At 39.7% G+C, this 26,432-nt stretch overlaps 1 protein-coding gene across 4 annotated transcripts in view; it reads right to left on the reverse strand.

Annotated features, from left to right (window-relative positions):
• CTNNB1 (catenin beta 1) overlaps positions 1 to 26,432 on the reverse strand; it is a 37,719-nt gene that overhangs the window by 9,459 nt on the left and 1,828 nt on the right. For all 4 annotated transcript variants that reach the window (XM_051852657.2, XM_051852656.2, XM_070050995.1 and 1 more), the window contains exons 2-7: positions 3,506 to 3,567; positions 2,839 to 3,066; positions 2,258 to 2,511; positions 1,906 to 2,144; positions 1,617 to 1,818; positions 479 to 623 (exon numbers count right to left, since the gene is read on the reverse strand). In XM_051852657.2, the coding sequence (XP_051708617.1) occupies positions 479 to 623; positions 1,617 to 1,818; positions 1,906 to 2,144; positions 2,258 to 2,511; positions 2,839 to 3,066; positions 3,506 to 3,518 (1,081 nt within the window). In that variant the 5' untranslated portion in view covers positions 3,519 to 3,567. The remainder of the gene's footprint in view (positions 1 to 478; positions 624 to 1,616; positions 1,819 to 1,905; positions 2,145 to 2,257; positions 2,512 to 2,838; positions 3,067 to 3,505; positions 3,568 to 26,432) is intronic.

Raw genomic sequence — 26,432 nt, forward strand, 5'->3', positions numbered from 1 at the left:
GCACACAATCTGCCTTATTTAGATATATTACAAGCAACATAAACCACTGTTTTTCATATTAGACCATCTGTTCACTGAGAACAGACTACCAGGGCAAAACACCACTCCCAAGAATTCACTGACAAACCAACGAAATTATTACTGCATAAAACTGCACTGTACTAGAATATGCCATTAATAGTCCACATATATTCACAGGTTAGCAAATCTTGAGTCTATCCAAAATCAAAATTGGAAAATTGTTATCAAGCAGAGTACTTGCCACTTTTTTCAATGTTCAGTAAATCTCTACCAAAACCAGCCTTCAACAGCACTGATCCAGGTAACAAGCAGACTTAGGGATCTAACAGCAAAATGAATGGGAATATCTGCATTCCAGTCCGTAAAGGTCAAGCTCTGTTGCCTTTGCCCAATGTAATCTAATTAGAACCACAGATGCTGTAGACGGGAGACCCCAGAATACACACAACATACTTACCAGCTTCAACAATAGCCGGCTTATTACTAGAGCACACAGACAGCACCTTCAATACTCTGCTTGTGGTCCACAGTAGTTTCTCGTAAGTGTAGGTCCTCATAATATTTACTAAAGCTTGGGGTCCACCGCTAGCCAGAATAATCAGCTAGAAAGGTGTGCATATATACTGTTAGTCACTGAACTGAGAAAAGCCACATTTTTACGATACAAGAATTTCAGCTAGCTTGTCAATCCTAAATGCACTCCCGATCCCTTCACTCAAGCCCCCACCGAACTTCCCTTCCTTCAGTATATTCACCCCAAAGCAGGCATCCCAGTCCTCCTAAGGAATCACCAGCCCAACTTCCTTCTACCACAATGATCATAGCAAAGGAAGAGGGAGAAAAAATAAAAACATGCTGCTATACAATATTAATGTTCAAATATAGAGGTTATATCAAAACGGATCAGTTGAAAATTTGACCCAGAACACACACATGCAACTCATTTGGACCCTTTGATTTTTCTGATCATATCCCTTTAAAGAGATACCAAAATCATCACTCACTCTTGCCCTTTACTTTCCTCTATACACCCACCTCCAGATACTGCCTCCATTTTCAGAAACCAGTCTCCACTCTCTGCCTCTGCTGAAAGCAGCTTCCCACTGCCCTTTATAACACGCTCTACAGAGCCCTGGAGTCGGCCCCCACCTCAATTACCTCATCTCTTTTTTGAATTTCTTAAATTCACAAGACTTGCCACACCCTTCCCTTTCTAGGAGCTTCAAAGATGCCATTTTCTCATTTGTCGTCTAATCAATCCCTTCTCATCCTGAAAAGGTGAACTCGATGATTACTTCCTCTGTTAGGTCTCTTTGAACCCTTAAAACAGGTTCTATTTCATCTCTCATGTGCCCTCCCAGCCCTGTAATACAATGTCTATCTCCCACAGAAGAACTAAAGTTCAGAGAGAACACTGCCTCCTGTTAAAAGTGTGCTTAGCATGGTGCTTTAGTCATTCACATACTTAAAGAAATGGAGATGCCCAATTTTCCCAAAACATGAGTGACGCATGGTATGACTGTCAGTTCATGGACTGACATAACACTGCACGGCCTCCAACGCTCCATGAAAGCCACATAAAAACCATTCTTTACCTTGCTTTCTTGATTGCCGTAAGCTAAAATCTGAAGGCAGTCTGTTGTAATAGCCAAAAATTTAACATTTGTTTTGTTGAGCAAGGCAACCATTTTCTGCAGCCCACCAGCTAAACGCACTGCCATTTTAGCTCCTTCTTGATGCAATAAAAGGTTGTGGAGAGTTGTAATGGCATAAAACAATACAGAATCCACAGGTGAGCTGGAAAGAAGGAAAAAGCCTCATGAGAAATGTTATGACTGCATTCTGCTGCTTCTCAGCGTCGGGCACTTGGACCTCTTTCCTTACCCAAGCATTTTCACCAAGGCAGGGATGCCTCCAGACTTAAAGATGGCTAACAAGCCTTCGCGATGATGGGAAAGGTTGTGCAAGGTTCCAGCAGTACAGCGAGCCGTTTCCACATCATTTGTATTCTGCATGGTGCGTACAATAGCAGACACCATCTGAGGAGAACGCATGATGGCGTGTCTGGAAGCTTCCTTTTTAGAAAGCTGATGGACCATAACTGCAGCCTTATTAACCACCACCTATAATTAAGAGACATCATTAGTTTTCTATACTGATACTGGGGAGCCATTTTGAAACAGCTCTCTACAGGTTCCTTCAAAGTGACTCAGAAGCTAGCCATGGCACTGCTTACCTGATCCTCGTCATTGAGCAGTTTTGTCAGTTCTGGGATTGCACGTGTGGCAAGTTCTGCATCATCTTGATAGTTAATCAAGTTGACAACTGCGTGTTTCAGCATTTGGGAAGGCTCGGCCAGACGCTGAACATTAGTAGGATGGGCAGCATCAAACTGTGTCGATGGGATCTGCATACCCTCATCTAATGTCTCAGGGAACATGGCAGCTCGTACCCTCTGAGCTCGAGTCATTGCATACTGCCCATCAATATCTAGGAAAGAGAAAGTCAACATTTACTATCCACGGTTCGGAATTCACTGAAGAGTGTGCTATCCAGAAAGGAAAGGTGACATCCATGACTTGTCACTCAGCATCAGTTGGTCTAATATAAGGGTAAGTGGAGTCAGAGAAGGCAAGGAATTCCAACACTCCCTTCTCTTCCCCACCCACACTACCTTTGATAAGAATTGCAAATTCTCGGGGCCAGCATTGTGGCACAGCAGGTAAAGCCACAACAGGTTAAAGCTGAGTCTTTTTTTAACAAAAATAAATTCTCAAACCTGCATTCTGACTTTTAATAAGGCAGTAACATTCTTACCAGCTACTTGTTCTTGAGTGAAGGACTGAGAAAAGCCCTGCTCCCACTCATACAGGACTTGGGAGGTATCCACATCCTCTTCCTCGGGATTGCCTTTGCCACTCAGAGAAGGGGCTGTGGTGGTGGCACCAGAATGGATTCCAGAGTCCAGGTAAGACTGCTGCTGCCAGTGACTAACAGCTGCTTTTCTGTCTGGCTCCATGGCCATGTCCAACTCCATCAAATCAGCTGTAAAAACCAAACAGTATTAACAATCAGTACGCTGAAAATGTTACCTTAATTTAAAAAAAAATCATGATATAACCCATTGAAATATTTTTAGAAATAAAGTCAAATCTGAAAGACAGCAAAGAAAGCAGAATGATAAGCCAGGATCAGCTCAGTGGCGAAACACCTATGCCCTCAGGGGGAGCACCTACCAGTTACTCACTGAATCAGTGAAGAATGGTACTGCACCCAGGCTCCAGACGCAGTCATCCAGACTAGATTCCTGCTGGTGGCTTGTTTACTATTTCACCAAGCCATTAGGAGGAGTGAGCAGAAAATGGAGCAAAAGGTAGCCTGACAAGTAAGCAGGGAGAGAGGAAAGCAGGGGGATCTGAGCCAGGCTGGGTTCATGGCAAAGAAGCAGAGCCTCAATTCAGCAACCAAGATTTAGGACACAAACCTTGAGTAGCCATTGTCCACGGAGGGTTTTCAAAACAGTTGTATAGCAAACGTCAAGTTACCCTAAAAAAGAGTTAATCGAAAGTTATTAGGATTTAAACTTAACCAGATTTTAACATAAGTCACTGGGATGCCTGCTAGATATCATGGACCATGCCCTAAAAACACCAAAACCTCTTTCACCACATGATACATGTGCAACAGACCTAGGATCTCCTCACTGCCGAGTATCTAAGTCCAAGTTCCTCCTGGACACACACCTCTTCTCAGTAAAGTATAAACGACGGCTAGTCAGGATGGTGATGAGAAAGCACGAAAACTCTAATGCTGAAAGCAGGGAGAAAAAAGCCTATGCAAAAATCAACGTCTCAGAATTCCTGAGGGTCTCTTCTTTTTTAACCTCACTGAAAACGTCAAAGATTCCCCTTTGGACAGTAGAGGTCCAATGGGATTTTAAAAACACTACATTTTCAATTAAACAAGTCAGCTGTTTTCTAATTTAACACAGGTAACCGAATATACCTTTATAAAGCAGATTTTGGTGAACAGATCAAAACAGTGAATTTTAGAGTTTTTACAAATAAAACTACTTTTCTAATAAAGTCTGCAACATAAAAGCATGTTTGCTAGTGAAGGTTTTCTAATTTCAAATTTATAGTAATTTGATTACAAGTATCAACACACATCTTACCAATGAAGATATTATTTTGATCAATATAAAAATTTAATTTCACATAAAAAAAAATCGTAGCATTTGTTAAAGCCCTGGTCTGCAATACCCGCATCCCACATGAGCGCCAGTTCAAGTCCTGGCTGCTCCACTTTTGATCCAGCTCTCTGCTATGGCCTGGGAAAGCAATACAAGATGGCCCAAGTCCTTGGCTTCAGATCGGCGCAGCTCTGGCCATTGTGGCCATCTGGGGAGTGAACCAGCAGATGGAAGACACTCTCTCTCTCTGCCTCTGACTAACTCTGCCTTTCAAATAAATAAATCTTAATAAAAACAACACTAGATTTTCATGATTACAAAAACCATCTGACACATAAAGCTGACAAGAGTTGTGCTGTTTCAAAATCTAGTAGAAACAATTTATGTATACAACAAAATGAATGACCAAGAACACCAAAGAATCTTTTAAGATAATGTACTAAAAGCAGGATTGCATGTTTAATGTAACAAATTTAACAGGACTGTGGTGGAATGCAGACATCCCAATTTTTAAATGAATATTCTTCAATCAATCAAGCAATCTGCAACCAGAACTCTGAATAACACTACTCTGGAAGGCATCCAGGCTCTCTGTCCACTGATACATTTTAACTTGTATCTTTTGCCTAACCTTGTTACTGGCTATTTTACCACTCTTCCAGAAAAATGGACTTCCTCATTGTTTTCTGCCAAAGGGGAGCCAAAGGAGCTCCCCATCCTAGAGCTCCATCAAGGTGTCATTTGAGGAGAACCTTCATCATCAAAGAAAAAACTTCAAGAAAATAAAAAAAAAAAAAAACACAACTGACTCCACACAAAGAACTTAAAAAAAAGAAGGTAAAGGTAAAAAGAGAAACAGCATTTTAATTTAGTACCCTCATAAAGATTGCAGAAAAAAATTAAAATTAAAAGGCTAACGTTGAGAAAATCTACAGCAGAAGGGGAAAGACAAAATAAAAAGAGAAGGAACAAGAGGACTGGTCCAGAGGATCAACGCACCAGGTAGCAAGCATTTCAGAAGGAATTATGAGAAACAAAAACGGGGAAAAGCTACTATCAATCAAGATGGGTAGGGGCGAGAGTGCCTAGAAATTACAAAATACCAAGTATTCCAAGATGCAGGGGATCACTAACTCAGACTACATCAGGAAACTTCTGAATGCTGCAATCGCCATGAGGTAATGTGCTGACAAAGAGAGAATGCTGGGAGATGGGCAACTTCTCATATTTTTCTATCCAGTCTACTGAGGTGGTGAACACAATGTGTCCTGTATTTTCACCTTTGTGGCTATGCAAGCATAGACTCTGGGAACCCAACCCAGGTCTCTAATAGGTGGCCGGAACCTAAGCACTTGTGCCACCACCTGCCCTCTCAGGGTCTGCATTAGCACTAGGAAGCTGGAATCACAGTGGAGCTGTGACTCAAAATCAGGCACTCTAATATGGGATGTGGGTGTGCCGAGTGGCGTCTTCTGCTATGCTCAACTCTTGTCTTTCCATCTGCAATTCCTGACTTTAAATCCTGTAACTATTTTCTGTCAGTCATCAATGTGAAAATATCTGATAACAACTAATAAATTTCACAGGAACATTATTTTTTTCATCCCTGTCTCTCTCAGAACAAAATTATCATTACCTTAGTTTTCAAAAAGTTTGAGTATTATTAACTGGTAATAATTTTGCTACAAAGAAAGAAAGCAGATCCATTATATAAAACCATAGTTCATACTGACAGTTTGTGCTAACAATTCACGCTTCCAAGCATCTGCACTAGAAGAGCAAAGCCAATTAATATTTTCTTCTGTTTTAAAATTTAAAAAATGCTACTTTATGTCTGGAGTATGACAAACCTTTAGTATCTTTGGGGATTAAAAATAAAAGGTCTTAGTAAGATTATTCTTTAAACCTAGAAACATCTGCATGTGTATCTGAATTAACTTCACTGATAATACAAAATTCAGCTTCCTCCGTTCTTGCTGTCTTAGCACTTTTTGCTCAACACTAACATTTTAAGTCATAACCCACTCTAGTTTCCCTTCTGCTTTTCAGTTGTGTGTCTGGAGAAAAATTTTTTCAAATGGCCAATAAGACACAGCCATCAAGTGACTCTTGCTCCTCCACAACTTGTACACAATGGCTATTAGAAATACCAAGTGTCTTTGTGGCTAGGAAATATTAGAAGGTTCCCCAAATGACCTTTTCCTTCCCTCATAAGCGTCTTCCTTATGCCAGTCATTAATATATGTTTGGTATAAAATTAATTTCCTGTCATTTCCATAATAAAGGTATACCATAAAGTTAACACCTTGGCATATTGAGGGTATGTCACATAGTTCATGGTAAACAGCGCTGTGTTTATTTGGGTGCAAAAAGTTTTGAAATCATACTGGCTCTTCAGGAAAAAGTTTTAATTTACCTTTTCACTCCAAGAAAAATTATGAAAAGCAGACACTTTTTCTGCAACCGATACTAATGTAAGCAAAGATTAACATTTCAAAACACATCTATCTCAAAGTGCAGTGAATAGGCATTATCTATGTTGGCACATTTTTACAGCTTCCAAAATACAGTTTAACCAATTAAGTAAAAAACAAAAAAAAACCAAAACCAAACAAAAAACAATGCCTTATACTGTTTATGTAATGAAAGTACAGAAAAAACACATAACTTCTCAGCAGTGTGGGAGGGGCGTATGAGCAACAAGGGGACTAGGAAAGCAACATTTTTATTAAAGAAAGCTTCAACTTTACAGCAATTTCCAAAAAAACCCAAAAAATACAGCAAAATTACGTTTGTTAATTAAGGTGACGAATATATGGCCATTTTCTTACATTATTTCCTATACATTGAAGAGCAAAAACAACATGAAAACAAAAGCTACATGTCAGCATGCCAGATAAAATAAAGCCCAAATAAGACTTTAAAACAGGAATACCTTTGACTTTAGTCTTTTAAAGTAATTAAAATGGAGCTATACAAAGACATTAATATTTTCTGTACACTTTGGGTACATCAACTTGTGAAGGTAACAGTCACATAGCTTGAAAAGGCTAAAAATGTCTGTATTAGAAGGCTAAAGATGGCAGCTGTGTGGGAGAATCTGTTTCTAATATGTCTCAGAACTGAAGATTGTTTCAACTTCACAAAAATCACTAAATTCTTTCAAACTTTAGTACAATAACATTTTAAGATACTTTTACACATGTCTGGAGTGAATTTTACCCTCTACTAAGGTGAATAGAAAACTGTTTACATTTTTAATAGAAGTGGGCATTATGATTATGTACAAAAACTATTTTCCAATACACAAACAGAAGAGTCCCAAAAATATAACAAAAGTCATTCATAATACCAACAATAAAAACAAGGACTATAAGACAAAGTAAATGGTTAAATATATCCTGTCCTTGCCTACATATTTTTGTGTTGGGGCCGGCACTGTGGTGTAGTGGGGTAACGCTGTAGCTTGCAGTTCCGGCATCCCATGGGTGTGCCAGTTCAGACAGGTGCTCCACTTCTGACCCAGCTCTCTGCTACAGCCTGGGAAAGCAACAGAACATGGCCCAAATGCTTGGGCCCCAGCATCCACATGGGAACCCAGAGGAAGCTCCTGACTGCTGGCTTCGGATTGGCTCAGCTCCAGCTGTTGCAGCTATGTGGGGACTGAGCCAGTGGATCGAAGATCTCGCTCTCTCTTACTCTCTGTAACTGACTTTCAAATAAATCAATCTCTAAAAACAAAAAAACAAAAACATCTGTGTTGTATAAACATGTCTGTTTTCTCTCACTTGTTTATAAATTCAATGTATACCCCTTTAGGACTGAAAGATTATTCTCAGGTTCATCTGGAATGAAAGTGTGAGCAGAAAAAAATTCTGAACTATGAGAAGGGATTAGTTCCATCAGATACCAAGATAACATTATAAATCAACTGTCACACTGATTATCACATTATTAGGATAGAAAAGGATAAAAGACTACATGTATAATGTAGAAAACTACATGTATAATGTGGCAATTTCCTAAGCATAAAAAGATACTTCCAGGCTGGCGCGGCGGTTCACTTGGCTAATCCTCCACCTACAGCACCAGTACCCCAGGTTCTAGTCCCAGCTGGGGCGCTGGGTTCTGTCCTGGTTGCTCCTCTTCCAGTCCAGCTCTCTGCTGTGGCCCATGAAGGCAGTGGAGGATGCAAATGCTTGGGCCCTACACCCACACAGGAGACCAGGAGGAAGCACCTGGCTCCTGGCTTCAGATTGGCGTAATGCGCCGGCCGTAATGGCCACTTGGGGAGTGAACCAACAGAAAAAGGAAGACCTTTCTCTCTAACTGCCTGTCAAAAAATCCAAAGATCAGTGAGAGAGCTGGATTACTTTATAAATATTATTAGGAGAGAAACAAGCTTCTTGTTCTTTTTTTACAATATCTTCCATCTCCTGCTCGGCTCCCCAAATGCCTAAAACAACTACAGGTGGGCCACAGTGAAGCCAGGGGCTCCATTCGGGATTCCCACGTGGTGGCAGGAATCCAAGTACTTGGGCCATCATCCACTGCCTTCAAATGCATTAGCGGGAAGCAGAGGCAAGACTCAACGTCAGGTACTCGGATATGGGATGCAGGCATCCCAAGTGGCGGCTTAATCCACTGCACCACAGTTAAGCCACCCTGGGCTTCCTATTCTAAAAGACATACTTTGTTTTATTTAACTACATTAAAATTGAACCTACACATTAAAATTTTTTAACAATTTATACATTTACGGGCTATAGTATGGCATCACAAAATCTGTATTGATTAAATCAGGGCGATCAAGATTTCCCCTTTGATGTTATAATTGATACTTGGGGCTCCTTTCTTGTGTATCTGTTCATAAAATATATAGCAGGTTGTTGCGAACTACTGTCACCCAACTATGCCGTGTAACACTATTAACTAATTCCCTCAAATATCTGCATGCAAGAAACCACTTTCTGACACTAAATTTAGGTAAACAGAGAAATAAAACTGATTAGGAAGTCCACTTAATGTAAACATGAGCTGAAAACACTGAAACCAAAAATGCCAAGTGTGTGTTTGTGTTTGTGTGTACACATGGGCAGTCACTTCAAAATTCATGGAAATACAAGTCAAATCAATTTCTTCTAGTGCAAATAAATTTGAAATCCATGCACAATTTTTTAATAATATGCATTCTCTATGAACTTTTTGAAGACCGCTTATGTGTGTGTCTGTGTCGGGGTTGGGGGGAGGTACTTCAAAAAGTTCATGGGAGTTAAGATGACAGTTAGGGCTCACTCATGCCATTACAGGAGAAGCTGAGTTCAAGTTCTGCTCCAGATTCCAACTTCCTCCTGCTAACGCACACCCTGGGAGGCAGTAATGACTGGCTCAAGCAGTGAGGCAACTGACACCCATACTGAAGACCTGGTTGGGTTTGTGGCTCCCAGATTTGGCCTGGCCTTGCCAGGACCAGCAGTTTTAAGCACTTAAGGTTTTGAAGCAGCAGATGGGAGCTCTCTGCCTCTCAAAACATTTTTGAAAGTTTCTGGAAAAATGGAATTAAAAGATGTGTATGTGATACAAAAATTTTGAAAGCCATGATTTTCCCACATACTATGCATTTTTATAAATTTAAGCAATACCTTATATGTGTGGATTCTGAAAAACTTTTGCACCAAAATAGTTACCTTTTGATTCCACTTCCATGTTCTTTTTGAAGACCGTGTGTGTGTGTGTGTGTGTGTGTGTGTTTCAAATGCTCACATGTGTGTATAAATTTAATTCTGGGACAAAGCACCACATATAAAGTGATTCAAAAAAAGACATACTGGAATACATGAGGCATGATTAAAGGTTAACATCCATAGCACATAAAGAACTGGACAAAAAGAGTCACTAAAAACAAACCTGTACTGCAAAGAAAGTGCAAGACTCAGTATTTCGAAAAATGAGCAATTGATACCCACAAAAGACATTTAGATCCATTTACTTTTTGCTTCTCAGACTGCTAAAGACTGAAGAAACTGATAATACACTCTGATGATTAGAATACCATTAAAGTGGCACAAACTTTTTGGAGGATAAGCCAACATTATCCATTAAATATAATAAACACTCTTTGACTTAAACGTTCCATTTTTATAAGAAATGTATTCTGTGGGAATATTTACAGAGCATGCCACGAGGTCAGAGAAAAAGCTGGAAATTAACCAAATGCCCCTTACAAAATACTGACTAAAAAATAATTTAACCATTAAATGGAATAAAAATTCATTTACAAATAAATTTAAGCATTTTTTGTTACTGGCATTGCAGTAACAATGAATAAAAGTTAGGGTAATACACCTAGTAACATTACACTTTACTGACTGGGATTTAATCAAAAATAAGACAGCAGTGAGAACTGGTATGAAGAAAATGAAGAAGGTGAGAAGTGGGATGAGAGGGTTGGTCAGGGAAGGCCTCTCAAAGTTCGAGGTATCTGAGCAGAGAGGAAGGAGCCAGGTTAAGATGGGGCAGAAAACAAGCATAAAGGCAGAAAAAGTTTAGTGTGGTGAAGGTATTAAAATGTCACCAATCTAACTAGAAGACAAGAACCATCAAGAGAAGAGGGGAACAAATCAGCAAGACCATAAAATAAAACCCCAAGTGTACTGGGAAGCCAACGATGTAACAGGATCTGTGATGTAGGCTTTTCAAAAGTTTACTCAGCTATGTGGAAGTTGGCAGGGGGGAGACTCTTAGAGGCAAACACTAAGTAGGTACACCAGTGTGGTGTTTGCTGTAGTGGTCCAAGGCGAAATGGGGTGGTAGACTACTACACAGCAATTAAAAGGAATGAAAATGGTTTTTACAAAAAAAAAAAAATGTTCCACATGTATCAACTACATGGAAGCATTTGTATGCCCTTCTGCAAACACAGAACCAAATGTACAGAATAATATGTTATCAGAAATGTCATTTTTCCAAGAAGGTATCTTCCAGCATTAGCCCTACTAGGTCAGCCAAACACTGAAATACAGCACTTAGGAATACATATATTCTAAGCAAAAAAGCTCAACTGTCACTAAAATAGGACTATGCAAAAGCAACGTAGAAACCAGCACCAGAGTTGTGGCATAATCAGTAAAACCACCACCTAGCATGCCAGTATCCAATATGGGTGCCAGTTTGTGTCCCAGCTGCTCCACTACTGATCCAGCTCCCTGTTAATGGCCTAGGAAAAGCAGCAGCAGATGGTCCAAGTGTTCAGACCCTTACCAGCCATGTAGGAGACCCAGGTAAAGCTCCCAACTCTGGCCTGGCCCAGTCCCAGCTATTCTGGCCATCTGAGGAGTGAACCACCAGATGGAAGATGTCTCTCGTCCTCTCACTCTTTCAAAATAAATCTTAAAAAAAAAAAGAAAAAAAAAAAAGGAAACTACTCAGCCAACTCTTTTGCCTCAAGGCAAACGCAACTTACTAAAAATAAAATAAGTGGCATATTTTCTAAAGCAAAGATATGGAAATTATCAGACTTTTTTATATATTCAGGCAAATATTTTACTTACTTCAAAGAAATTTCCTATTTTTAATAATTTAATGATACTGCTATTTTCATTCTAGTGCTGGGTTTCTGATTCAATTATATCAAGTATTCTTTAGCGGTGTGATTTTAAGATACAGCTTTGTGATATCTGTTCAATACCCAGTTCTTCCCTTGATGAACATTTAACAAGGTAGCACAATTAAAATCTCAGCAATTTTGGTTTTGAGCCTGATATGGTTATCTCACAGTCTTCCAAACAAACTCATGAAGTAGGCATTATACCGCAAATTATCAGAGAGAAAACTGACAAGCAATACAGTTAAAATTCAATCTAATGTTACTTTCCATCCAACCCCAAAGTTAAATAAAACTGGTATCAATGCTTGATAGAAATATAAGAAAAAGATTTCTTAGGCTATTTTTAGGTTATGTGGTTTCATACATAATACTAAAGAACTACATTCTTTCAACAGTAATCACAGCCAAAATGTTTTTTTAATATTCCCAAGATTTGAATCATTATATACTCCATACATTGACTATGTACCTAGCTATATAACACTAGATATGATAACTAAGTCAAGATTTTATTTTTAAATGTTACTCTCCACATTCAGACAACAGGCAGAATTAGTGGCAGGAACTTAATGACCTTCAAAAGCAATTTATTGTACTGCTTTAGGTCCCAAAATGCCAACTTTCCTCTTTTCTACTTTTTACTAGTTTTCTCCGCCACTATACCAGCACACTGACCTTTATGAAAATAAAAGCCGCTCATTACAAATGAACTGTAGGAAGGCTGCGATTATGCCTTTAGCTCCTGTTTCCAAAGTGGTTAGCACACACTAATCTCTTAAACATTTGATGGACTGAATATGCCAATAAAAATGCTAGGAAGTTGGGGCCAGTGCTGGGCAGTAGCAGGTGAAGCTGCTGCTGCAATGCTGGCATCTGGGCTGCTCCTCTTCTGATCCAGCTCTCTGCTATGGCCTGGGAAAGCAGTAAAGGATGGCCCAAGCCCAAGCCCTTTGGCCCCTGCACCTGTGTGGGAGACCAGGAAGAAGCTCCTGGTGCCCGGCTTTGCATTCTCTCTCCTCATTAACTCTTTCAAATAAATAAATAAATCTTAAAAAAAAATGCTAGAATGTTGACACAGAAAATATAATACAGAGACTTGATAGTCAACAATAATATATAACTCTATAAAGATTTCTTCAATGCTTTCAGTACGGTGAAGGATTTATTTGTGAAAAATGCCTATCATCTAGCACAGGAGTCGGCAAACTTTTCCTGTAAAGCACCAGATACTAGGCACTTTGGGTTCTGTGGGCTCTAAGCTCTCTGCAGCAACTACTCAAGTCTGTGCCTGCAGTATGAAAGCAGCCACGGTTGACATTTACACTAAGGAGCAGGGCAGGGTTCCATTTAAGCTTCACTCATGGAAACCAAGATTTGAATTTCATGTAATTCTCAAGTGCTGTGAAATATTGCCCTTTTTTTGATTTATTTCCAGCCATTTAAAAATCTTTGGTTCACAGGACACACGAAAAAAGATCTTGGGCAACAGTTTGCCAACCCCTCATTTATTTAATACATATTTTCACTGAGAACAAAGGCAAGCAAACTTACATTTTAATTAAGTGTAAATGTGAAGACTAGTAACAGGAAAAAGTGTGTTCATAGATTACTAAGATATGTCACACAAAGTTTCTTTCTGTATCTTCAAAATAGCTTGTATGAAAACCATACCAGACCAAATGATATAGGAAGCCATATCAAGACAGTTTATTTGGAAACACACTTCAGACCATTAAGAGCAGCATGTGCTGTATTTTCCCTATGGCAATCTACAAGCAGGAACCAAAGTTCCCTTATATTGGTAACTATAACCTTCCAATTTTTGTTTTGTTTTGTTTTTGTTTTTTGTTTTTTTACCAAATACGTTGTTAATAAGACAAACCTGGAACACCTAAAAATACCGATGACAAGGAGGTCCTCTAGCAAAGAGGCTGCTGTAGGGCCCTGGTATTGAATTTATTTAGATGCTGATGCTACAATACCCCCATCCACTAGCAAAGGCTACAGATGTACACAAATCATTTGATCCAAACTCTCAAAGTAAACCTAAGAAATAACCCTAATAAAACACAAAAACCTGGACTCTATAGAGTAACTCTGCCATCAACTCCTTGAGAACTATCTACTTATTAAGCCACCACACCAGATTCTCATCTTCAGCAGTCTTCTGTCCCCAACCCCTGGTGTCACACCTGTTATGTTTCTAAAAAGCACATTTTGCTGCCTTTCACAGTTTTACCACAATAGGTCTCATAATTATGAGGCTCCCTTATATTTAGGAAGGGAAGAGTATTACAGAAATAAAATGAGCTAGAAAGCTTTTATTTTCAAAATGGGACTGCTTTTTGTTATTTCAACAAAGGATTTCAAGGAACAGTTCCTAATCTTTGTTCTGTTATGAGTTCAAAAATAAACTCATGAGTCATAACCTGGATCTATACATGAATGTTCCACATATATATAAATTTTGCTTTCTCAATTTATCAAATTGTGATGTTAATCAAAAAGGATTTTTGTTTTTGTCCTCAAGAAAGCTTTTCCTTGACTCCTTATTTACTCCGATTTCAGGACATAGCAACACTAACAGCATAAATGCAACGTATAAATCTCATTTACTCAGCAAATATTTATGCACCAGGGACACTCCAGGAACTGTTAAAAGATCGAGTATACAGGAGTAATTAAAACAAGCATAACCCTCGCATTCTTGAGACAGACAAAGGATGACAGTTACAAACAGTAACAATTCGTGAGTAACAAGTGTGAGGGGAGTGGAAGGATGCAAGCACAAGAGGGGAATGTCCCAGGAATGAGTTGTGAGACGCTTGGGATGATGCTGTGGCACAGTGGGTTAGGCCATTTGTGACACTGGCATCCCCTAAGGGAGTGCTGATTCAGGCCCACGTTACTTTGCTTCCAGTCCAGCTTACTCCCAATGTGCCTGGGAAGGCAGCAGATGATGGCACAAGTGCTTGGACCCCTAGCACCCATGAGGAAGACATGGATGGGAGCTTCAGACTCTCTTGCCTTTGGCCTAGCCCAATGCTTATGACATTTTGGGAGTGAACCAGCGTTCCTCTTGTCATGATGTCTTTCAAATAAATCAATCTTAAAAACAAGAGTTACCAGAGACTTCTTGAGGGTAGAGGGTAACCTTCAAACAGACCTGAAGGATGCAAAAGAGCCAGCACCCAAGGAACAAAGCAGGACCATTCAGTAAACTGGAAATAACACGCACAAAAGCCCAGAGCTATCAGAGTATACGATCATCTTGTAAGAACTGAACCTTGAGATCACAGTTTGATTACAGAAGGAAAGGGTGAAGATGAAGAAATGAAGCTGAAAACAGCCAAGTCATGTAGGGTTCTCCAGCCTTTAGCAAAGAAGGTGTTTTCTATTCAAAGTGCCACCAGGAGTCATAAAGGTTACTGGCAGTTGAATATTAAGATAAACCGTTTAAATCTTTAAAAGCTAATCCTGGCTGTAATTCAAAATCTGGAAGGAAGAAGGAAGAGGGGAAACCAGTAGAACAGCTACAGCAAAAGTCCAAGTGACAGATGGTGGTGGCAAAGGGAACAGTACTCGGGACAAGTAGTAGCTAGAAGAAAGAAATACACTGAAACAACTGGCACTACTGATGGAAATGGATATAGCAGATGAGAGAAATTAAGTAGGTAAAAGGAATTCAAGTTGACTCAAGCATCTGGCTTGAACAATCATTTTGTGATACTAAGTCTAGTAGTGCCACAACAGAAAAATGACTTTCTAAAATTGCATAGGAAAAGAGAGGAGGAGGCAGAGTGGGCAGGAGGAAGAAAGGGCGGGAAGAATCACTATGTTCCTAAACTGTATATATGAAGCACATGAAATTTGTACACCTTAATTAAAAAAAAAAAACCTGCATTTTGTCCATGTGGACATTCACAATTAAGTTAGTGTTAAAAATGTGTCGCCTTCAGTCACAGCCACATCTCAAGTGCTCAACAGCCACACAGAGCAACTAAAAATACTGGACAGCACAGATCTGGAACACACCACCACATAAAGTTCTACTGGAGAGTGCTCATCTAGAAATGTTAGGAACTGCACTAAATGCTGAGTGGTGCAGGAAGACTAAAGCTTTTTCAAAATGATCCATTCGGTTCATCAGCTTGAGTGTCCAGACATGAATTCAGCAAGAGTACATCCCCTGGAATAACGCAGGCAGAACACAGACTGGAATGGGAGTGAAACATGGAAATCATGCACACACAATACTTTGTGAAAGGGAGCAGAACAGCAAATGAGGCACTAACTGAAGCCAAACAAAAGTTGGGCCATTCTGGAACATCATGCAACAAACCTTTATTAAGCACCTGAAGTTTCAGAAACTATTCAGAGTTCAAAGAACACAAAGACCCAGAAAGCGGAAAAGAATGAGGAATCCAGTGTTACTTCAGAGTATAATTTAGTATCACAAACCAAATAAATAAATATCACTATAGGATAAAGTGAAAGTGGCTGAACAAGGAAGATCTCAATGTGGAAGTGACAGGACACGAATGCTTGATCAGTTTAAGGAAAAACAAAGATTGAAGAGAAATGAGAGAAGAAATCATAGCAGGGGATGAAAGGCATGGTCCAGACACATACGGGCTTGGGCTTTTACTCAACAATGGTAAGCTTTAGGAGGTTTCTGAACAGAATAATTATATGACCTAATGCTTTAAACAGGATTACTCTTGCCACTGTGCTGAGAACAGATTAATAAAGGGAAGGGGACAAAGGTATAAGCAGGGAGAACAGTTAGAAGGACTTCATAATAATCCAACAGAATATGAAGATGCTTTAGTCATGGAGAAAAATGGCTAGATTATGGATAGTTTTTGGAGGCAGGGCAAAAGAATTTGCAGAGAAAATCTGGAGTATTAGAGAAAAATGAACCAAGAACAGCAAGGTTTTAAGGTTGGATAACTAGGAAGATACAGCTGCATTTATGAAGGACTAGGAGAAGCAGTGTAGGGAAAAACTGGCATCAGTTTTAGATATATTAAGTTGGAGAAGTTTCTGAGACATTCAAGATGCTGAAAAACAGCTGGATATGGCAACCTAGAAATCAGGAGAGAAACCCAGGACAGGTTATAAATTTGGAAGGCATTAGCAAGCAGATGTAATAACATCTATTTAAAGCTGGATGGTGAGTATGTGCAACAAAAAAGGAAAGATTCAATGCCTAAACCTACAGCTATTCCAACAGAGAAGCTGAAGCGGAAAAGGCAAGGAAGGAACCCTACTGGAAGACATAAGGGCCTAAGAGATAAGTAAAAAAGCATTTTAAACAACAGTGGCAATCATGTCAACATCGTGTTTACTGGCAGGGGCTCAAAGAAAAGGGAAGACAAGGCATTTATAAGCAATTATTTTAAGGTATTTTGCCATAAAGAAGCAGAGTCTGGGGTGGTGGGTCAAAGGAGAAACAGTTGAGGAGAAAATATCTTTTTATTGGGATAAATAACAGCACACCTGCACATTCATGGGTAAAGCCAGTAAAGACCCAGGAATCAATGCAGCAAACGCAGAGAGAATGCCAGAGGAATACTGTTGAGCACAAGAAAGGACGGGAGTTGGTCTATCAATGATCTGGACCGCCTGATCATGGAACATTACAGGTCAGCTACAGCTAGGTGAAGAGGGCTCAGCCCACCATGGGAGCTTGTGTGAGTTTTTTTTTCAACTGTTCAACATTTTTAGTGAAAACAGAAAGCAAGGGCATTAGAGTGAGGACCAGGAAGGAGGTACTGGAGGTTTGACAGAGGGAAAAGTATCAAACAATCATAAAGGAGAATGAACCAGTAACAGACTAGGGAATCACTGGGACAGACGCCAGGGCTGCATAACAGTACTTATAAAGTCCGTAGGGAAAAAGACTTAAGAGATGAACTTATTTTGGTGCAAAAAAAAATTGAAATGCAATGCTTTTTTTTTTTTTTTTTGACAGGCAGAGTGGACAGTGAGAGAGAGAGACAGAGAGAAAGGTCTTCCTTTTGCCGTTGGTTCACCCTCCAATGGCCGCCGCAGCCAGCGCGCTGCAGCCAGCGCACCGCACTGATCCAATGGCAGGAGCCAGGTACTTCTCCTGGTCTCCCATGGGGTGCAGGGCCCAAACACTTGGGCCATCCTCCACTGCACTCCCTGGCCACAGCAGAGAGCTGGCCTGGAAGAGAGGCAACCGGGACAGAATCCGGCACCCTGACCGGGACTAGAACCTGGTGTACCAGCGCCGCAAGGCGGAGGATTAGCCTAGTGAGCCACGGCGCCGGCCCGAAATGCATGCTTTTTCATACTGTGCATTACCCACAAAGTTTTTGAAGACACCTCCTCTCCCCTGTACAAAAAGTGATTGTGATTCACCATGAAATTTCAGCTGGGCAGAAGGGAACATCAGGGCAGGGACAAGTAGGACTGCAGACTCCAAAGGAGCAGAAGGGACCTGGAAATATTACCAGAGAAATGAGAGAACAGGAAGGTTAAATGAGGACACAGGTACTATGTAAAAGGTATTCTAGGATACATACAGGACAATACGAATGTATGTGTGAATTACAGTGAGAAATAAGATCACTGGAGGAAAGGAAATCAGGGAAATAAAAGTCCAGGGTCCTGGAAGCCTCACTATCACTGATAACATTGATATTCTGCATCAGAGTTACCCCAAGTGCCAGTACACACACCCTGAAGAGTTTCTGCTAGACTGCAAATGAACACACTGCTTCCTTCAAAAAAAGTCGTCTTACAAACTAAAGTAGCTACCAAACCGTAAACTAAAGTGACACAGGTGATTTACGTTTTGGCATAAATTTAAAATCATACTGGCAACAAACAGTTCACACCCAGACAGCATTCTGAGCAGCCCCACTCTACATGGTACTCACATCACTAACAATTAATCAGAGTAAATAAAGCAGACAGTGGGTCAGGAACCCACTCTAAGAGTTCAAGGAAAGAGGGGAATGACCAGGAAGGCTGGCAGATAGCTGAAATAAAGAGGAGCAGTGGGGGTAAAATTTAATGGGATGAATCAAGGCCTGGAGCTTAGGAAAAGAATCTTCAAGAAGCACCCATGAAGAGCCAAGACGACATTTAGTCTACTTCTCTGTTCCTGTTTAAGGTATGCACCACTTGAAAGAGCTACAAGGGAATCAGCATTACCAGGGGAGGGGCTATTTTACAGTTACAACTATGAAGAGAAGGAAACATTCATAGAACAATCTCAGAATATGAAGGATTGGCTGATGACTATGCAAGCAAGATACAACCAAAGTAACAAAAGCTCAGACACAAAATAACAAATAACACTAATAAAAATAACACTAATGTAACAATTAAGCAAAATGCTAGAAAAATGACAAACTAAATTTACCAACCTATTTAAAGAATGCTATGTCAGCATTATGTTTCCTAAAAAAGTCAACTTTCTACTCTTGTATCTAAATAAACTACAGTTATACAATACCTTACTGGACATTGCTACATTTTCCCCAGTGGTTCAGAAAGGAATTTAAGTGTCTACTTGGGCTCTTTCCTATACAGCAGAACGGAACTCCACTTGGAAACCTCCATAAATAGCTAGATTGAAAAAATATTTCCAAGAATCCCTTGTTCCTAATACATGTGGCATCCATCTAGTACAGTATATACAAAACTTCAAAGATGGATACACTACACCCTTACCCCAAAACCAATTAATTATACTTTGGGGGAAAAAAGTACAGTTCATAAAGACTGTTACAGCTCTGAAATTAGTTTATCCTATACTAAGGGAAAATTTGGAGCAGTATGCAACAATTTTCTTATATATATATATATATATAGACAGGCAGAGTTGGACAGTAAGAGAGAGAGACAGAGAGAAAGGTCTTCCTTTTTCCATTGGTTCACCCCTCAAGTGGCCACTACAGCTGTCTCATTTGCGCTGATCCAAAGTCAGGAGCCAAGTGCTTCTTCCTGGTCTCCTATGCGGGTGCAGGGCCCAAGGACCTGGGCCATCCTCCACTGCACTCCCGGGTCACAGCAGAGAGCTGGACTGGAAGAGGGGCAACCGGGACAGAATCCAGCGCCCCAACTGGGACTAGAACCCGGGGTGCCAGTGCCGCAGAGGATTAGCCTAGTGAGCCGCGGTGCCGGCCAACAATTGTCTTTCAGTACAGCAAATTAGTAAAAATGTTTAAGGTATTCTTTTTTAAACAGTTTATTTCAGAATAGTTTCACAGATTTACAAAACAAAAACTGGCTAACAAAATGTGTTGTATATATGTACACATATACAACCGTTATTTTTGTTATCATAAAATCCTATTAATAAAAGCTTATTGGCCGGCGCTGCGGCTCACTAGGCTAATCCTCCGCCTTGTGGCGCCGGCACACCGGGTTCTAGTCCCAGTCGGGGCACTGGATTCTGTCCCGGTTGCCCCTCTTCCAGGCCAGCTCTCTGCTGTGGCCAGGGAGTGCAGTGGAGGATGGCCCAAGTGTTTGGGCCCTGCACCCCATGGGAGACCAGTATAAGTACCTGGCTCCTGCCTTTGGATCAGTGCGGTGTGCCGGCCACAGCATGCCAGCCGTGGCGGCCACTGGAGGGTGAACCAACGGCAAAGGAAGACCTTTCTCTCTGTCTCTCACTGTCCACTCTGTCAAAAAAAAAAAAAAAAAAAAAAAAAGGCTTATTAAACTGTTACCCTCAGCTTTTTTGCACACATTACTTTGAACTCAGACTTACCAGAATTTAAGATAATGTTTATTAGTCAGAGATAAGCTCTGTATACCATGAAGACAAATGAACTTGAAAGATACTAAGTAGGTTAAAAATCTCCTCCCCCATTTAAAAACTAGTTGTTTAACATATTTGTTATAAATAAGGTAAAAAAACATCAATCCCACAACATGGGAATTAGTAAATTGCAAGTTAAAACCATGGGAACACTAGCAAAAAAATGTACAAGATGGAAATAGAGGGAGAATACGGTTAAGTATTATGAAGCACTTTCACTCCAACATCACCTAGTTGGTTCAAGCTCTTCACACTGTCACGGGCAGAGTGAGTGGTGGGGGGGAGCCTTTTCCCAAATTGCAGAGACCAGAGGTAGGAAACTTCCGGAATATTACAAAAGAAACTTCATAGCAGCTCTATGAAGCGTTACATGAGACTGTGGGAGTGCAGTGCTGCTGGGATTAATGTTTTATGAAAGGCTCACTCTTTTAGCACTATTTTAGAATGATATTGTCTAAAACCAATGTCAGCATATGATTTGCATTTTCAGTTCAGTCATAGTTTATCCTTTAAACAACAGAGTTTGAATAATAAATAAATTACAAACTCTGGAAATAAACTTCACTAGAAGTAATATTTAACCAAAATCCAATTGCTGCATAAATTTATACTGACCAAAAAGCAATGACATTAAATAAGCATATTCAATTAATTTTTGTCTACAGTTCGTTTTTAAGTTTTGAAGCTGGTCTAATAACAATAGTTTAGCTCAGAAATGCAGACTTTCGCTGAAAACCAGGACATGATTTAAAGACCTCAGTAAATTTGAGGCTGGTATGAATTGTGTACACACATAAAGATGGTTTAGCATTTTAAGTGATTAATGGATTAAGCTTTGAGACTTCCTTTTAAAATATTTTAAAGAACTACATTTAAAGTAGTTAAGTAGGGGCCACTGCTGTGGCATAGCAGGTTAAGCCAGCACCTATATCGCCAGAATCCCATATGGGCACTAGGTTGGGTCCTGGCTAATGCACCTGGGAAGGCAGTGCAGGATGGTCCAAGTGTTTGGGCCCATGCCACTCATGTGGAAGACCTGGATGAAGTTCCTGGCTTCAGCCTGGCTCAGCCCAGCCCTGGCCGTTGTGGCCATTTGGGGAGTGAACCAGCAGATGGAAATCTGTCTCTCCCTTTAACTTTGCTTTTCAAATATATAAATAAATCTTACCACCAAAAAAAAAAAAAAAAAAGTTTAGTAAGTAAATTATTTCTCCCCCTTTTCCTTGAACCAAGCCATTTTAATTCGGTACCTTAAAAGTGTGGATTTTGCTGAGTTTACAAACAAGTTAGTAATATAAATATTACTTTTAAGTTCTCCATCTATAATCAACTGATGCCAAGATATTTCCTGAGTACTTAAAAACAAAACTAGTAGTTATCTGTTAAATTATATAAATTCACAGAATAATTTCATAAATCATAAAGAACAAAAACTGCACTTGAAATGATACAATAGTTACAAACTGGTAATATCCTGCCTATAGATGTATTTAATTTGTGCTGAACAGTGTCTTTTAAGTTTCATTGGCCAACATGTGCAAGAGGTATAGGCTGAAGTGAATGTTTTGCGTATCCTGGCGGGCAGGGATGATCTTGCAACATGAATACACATACACACACACATACATACATACACATACACCCCGGCTGCGGCTTATGTCTGGCTGCTCAGCTGGGACATGTGTTCTCCCATTTGTGGCAGTCCACAGGGTCCCAGTTACCTTACACTTGGCCTGATCCTGGAAGCCATATGAATAGCCATTTCCACCATGTAACAAGACCAGTTCTGTATGACTTGTGAAAGCAATCTTATTGGGGCGGGTGCTGTGGCATAGTGGGCTAAGCCTTCCTTGAGGCACCAGCACCCCATATGGGTATCAGTTCATGTCCCAGCTGCTTCTCTTCTGATCCAGCTCTCTGCTATGGCCGGGGAGGCAGAAGATGTCCCAAGTCCTTTGTCCCCTGTACCCACGTGGGAGACCTTGAAGAAGGTCCTGGGAGATGGGCCCAGCTCTGGCTGTTGCAGCCATTTAGGGAGTGAAACAGCAGATGGAAGACCTCTCTGTTTCTCCCTCCCTCTAACTCTGCCACTCAAATAAAATCTTTAAAAAAAAAAAAAAAAAAAAAACTAATTTAGTCCTACACTTTTAACATCAAGCTGTTATATGCTATAAGGCAAATGGCCAATTTCAAGAGATAAGTTCCTAGCAGAAATTTTCTTTTCATTAAGTTGTATGAATGTAATCTTTAAAAGAATTTACAAATCTATTCTCACTTCTCATAAAACCTTCAAAAATTGGAACAGAAGTTTACAAAAAAAAGTGTTACAAATACTAAGCACCAACTTGGACAACACTAATTCCAAAAATTATCTTTCATAGAGGAATAGTCCATTCTGACACTAACCATTTATACCATTAGTTAAGGCATTCTGTCCTTTTTTGTTTAAAACATAATTAGAAATGACAACAAACATCTCAAATAGTCAAAAGTCCTATCAATATTTCCACAAAACCATACTAAACATCAAGAGCAAAGTGGAGCAATCAGTGAAACCATCAGTTTCCTTACAAAGTAACATTTTCATTTCATTCTAAATAGATACCAGGGAAACAGAAAAAAATTTTTTTAATTTTAAATTCTGGGAGCCAGCACTGTGGCATAGCACGTTAAGCCATCGGTTTGTGTCCCAGCTGCTCCTCTTCCAATCCAGCTCTCTGCCATGGCCTGCGAACAGCAGGAGAAGATGGCCCCAATGCCTGCGCCCCCACACCTAAATGAAAGACCAGAAAAAGCTCTCAGAGCCTGGTTTCGGAAAGGCCCAGCTCCAGCTGTTGCGACCATTTGGGGAGTGAACCAGTGGATCGAAGATCTTTCTTTCTCCTTCTGTAATTCTAACTCTCAAATAAATCTGGAATTCTAACTCTCAAATAAAACCTTTGAAAAAATTTAAATTCTGAGAATTCTTCATGAACTGACCATTTTACTTCCAAAAGTCTAGATAAGTCATTCCTGCTACTAATTAAACTGATCTGAAACAAGCATTTCAGAAATTAATGTTATTAGCAGAAACACTAAAAACATTAACATTGCGAGCCTACCATAAAATCTTTACTGAAAAATTTAAAGGTCAAAGCATTGTTATACTGGACTACAGCCCAAAACCCTGTACAAATGACACCCCACAGTCACAAGGATATTATATTTTAGTTCATGCAAACGGACTCAACTAGCTTTGTTTCCATCTAGTTCCTAATAGAAACTAGTTGAGTCTTTATTGTTTTACTGTGGGACTTCACAGAAATTGACAATTCACACACCATCATCAGTTTTTTCTGAGATTCTTCGTTTCTTTCATCAATTTGGCTAAACATTGTGATCTTTTATCTGCTCAAGTAAGTACGAGTCTTTGGTTTATCGTTATATTTAGGCAGGACTAAACAGACCTAAATAAAACTTCATAATTCAACTTTGATTTTTAATCCTGCAAATACTGGTTCAGTTGACATTTTTTTTAAAGCCAGCCTTTTAATTAGTATTGATATGAATAAATTATTCTTGATTTTGAAAGGTTCTTGATTTCTCAGCAAAACTATTCATAAATATATACCAACACAAACTTGCTGGAATTAACATAAAAAATAAATCACAAGAATAATGCTATATCCACTGGAGGGCACTCAATATGACCAAAGCATGAAAACACACTCATTTTGCTGCTTCAGGTTTGAAGGAGACTTAGGGAATGAGGGATGTCTCCTAAGAGACATGCCCACAATTAACAAGCTCAAAAAAGTGTTTAAGCCCTAAAAATGGGTCCTTAATTCAACTGACTGTTCTCTTTTAAAAGCTTCTTTTTCCTTAAGGAGGAAAGAGATTATGTGCATACTTCAAGAACAGCAGGATTCAGTCCTCAACAGAGGAAACTAGGTTTCAGAGTGAGTCAATTCAGTCCTACCTGAAACATTAAAGAGACTTTAAGTAAACAGGAAATAAAGAACTTTCTCCTGAGGTTAAGTAGTGAAAAACTACAGGGGTTAATTCCAACTTTTCCAAACCACGAAAAGTAACATTTTCCTTTTTGCAAAACTTGTCAAGTATGTATTTTAACCTGTTAGCCTAGTTATCCATCACACAAATGAACAAAACAGTACACCAACAACAGTCTGTTAAAACAAGGGTAACTAAGGCCCCCACCATCTGCAGTGCCTGCATCCCATATGCCCGCTGCTTTGAGCCACTTCCGATCCAGCTCTCTGCTATGGCCTGGGAAAGCAGAAGACGGCCCAAGACCTTGGTGGCCCCTGCACCCACGGGGGAGACCTGGAAGAAACTCTTGGCCCCTGGCTTCTGATGGGCCCAGCTCCGGCCTTTGTGGCCATCTGGGGAGTGAACCAGCGGATCGAAGACGGATCTCTCTGCCTCCGTCTCTCTGTACCTTTGCCTTTCAAAATAAAATACATCTAAAAAAAAAAAAAAAAAAAGTGGGAGGACTTGATTCTGCCAAGATATCTTCTCCATGAAGCTGCAACAGGCAATAGCTACATGCTTTGAATAAATCAGAAAAAGATTCTGGTCTATGTTTACTATTTACTTTCCTGGTATAAAAACGTTTTCAGTCAAGCTGTTTCAACAATAGATACCATAGTTCCAATAAATAGAGGCCTACAAGAAAACAACCAAGTTAATACAAGCAATGTTTTCAAAAACAATCACAAACCAGCATGTACCACTACAATACCCCCCATTGGTTACAATACCCCCCCCCCTTTAACATCAGAAGTCTATCCAGATATAAAAGCTTTCATCCTTCTTGCCCTGGCTTAGCAGTCAAGCATGTCTCTGACCCCATTCAGAGTATAAACTTTTTACCACCTACTCATCTACAATTATTATCACCAACTAGTAGACTATGACAGGGAAACAAAATCACCTTATAACAAATGTATTGTTTCATTTGAACAGACTTAAACAGCCAGTTCTAATTTCACTACCTTTAACCATAAATGAATGATAATCAAACTCTCTATACCCCTAGTTTTAACAGTAACAACATGCTCCTTCTCTCTGCCTCTCCTAACTGGAACAAAAATGCTACCTGCAGTTTTTCTATGTACCATATTTTCAATCACCCTTAGAAAAATTTCCTCCTCTCGATCTTTTTCCATTTTGGCAGTGGGGTTACAAAAACAAGCATACAGGCCTTCATTTGTGACAATTTCAATGCCAGCCATTACTAGGTCAATTCAGTTTGATAAATTTTAATAATGGAATATATTTTTATACTTAATCTTGAAAGACATCAGATGCCAATGGGTTTTTTAAAAAAGTTTTGACACTTGAACACTACTAAATGCTTTATTTTTTTTTTCCTAGCCTTTTTTTTAAGTTGGTTTTTCCTAAAAGCTGTTTTAAATGATTGCTTTGGTCTATGGGAGGCTCTCAGGCCTAGGACGCCACAGGACTCTAAGCTACAGGCAATACTAAGCTTTCTAGGGCAGTTTTTCAATTCCTTCTCAAGGACTTCAGACTGAATGGTCTCCGCATTCCCTTAATCCTGGAGAACAGACTTCTGCAAGTTTTTCAAGTTACTGTTGTGATCACTTCAGGGCCTTGTCTTTGTGCTTGGCCTTCAGAACAAAGATTAGGTCAAAGTAATGAATACTGGGTGCAAATTAATCACATTTTGTCTTGTGTGAAAGGACAACCTCCAATAAACCATAAGGGAATTTTCTTCTTCTACCTGAGATTTTTGAGAATTTAAAAGTAAAATGAAAGTAGCTTTAATCCAAACAAAACACCTCCAAAAT

The sequence above is a fragment of the Oryctolagus cuniculus genome, chromosome 10 (assembly GCF_964237555.1).
Source record: "Oryctolagus cuniculus chromosome 10, mOryCun1.1, whole genome shotgun sequence".
NCBI classification, from domain to species: Eukaryota; Metazoa; Chordata; class Mammalia; order Lagomorpha; family Leporidae; genus Oryctolagus; species Oryctolagus cuniculus.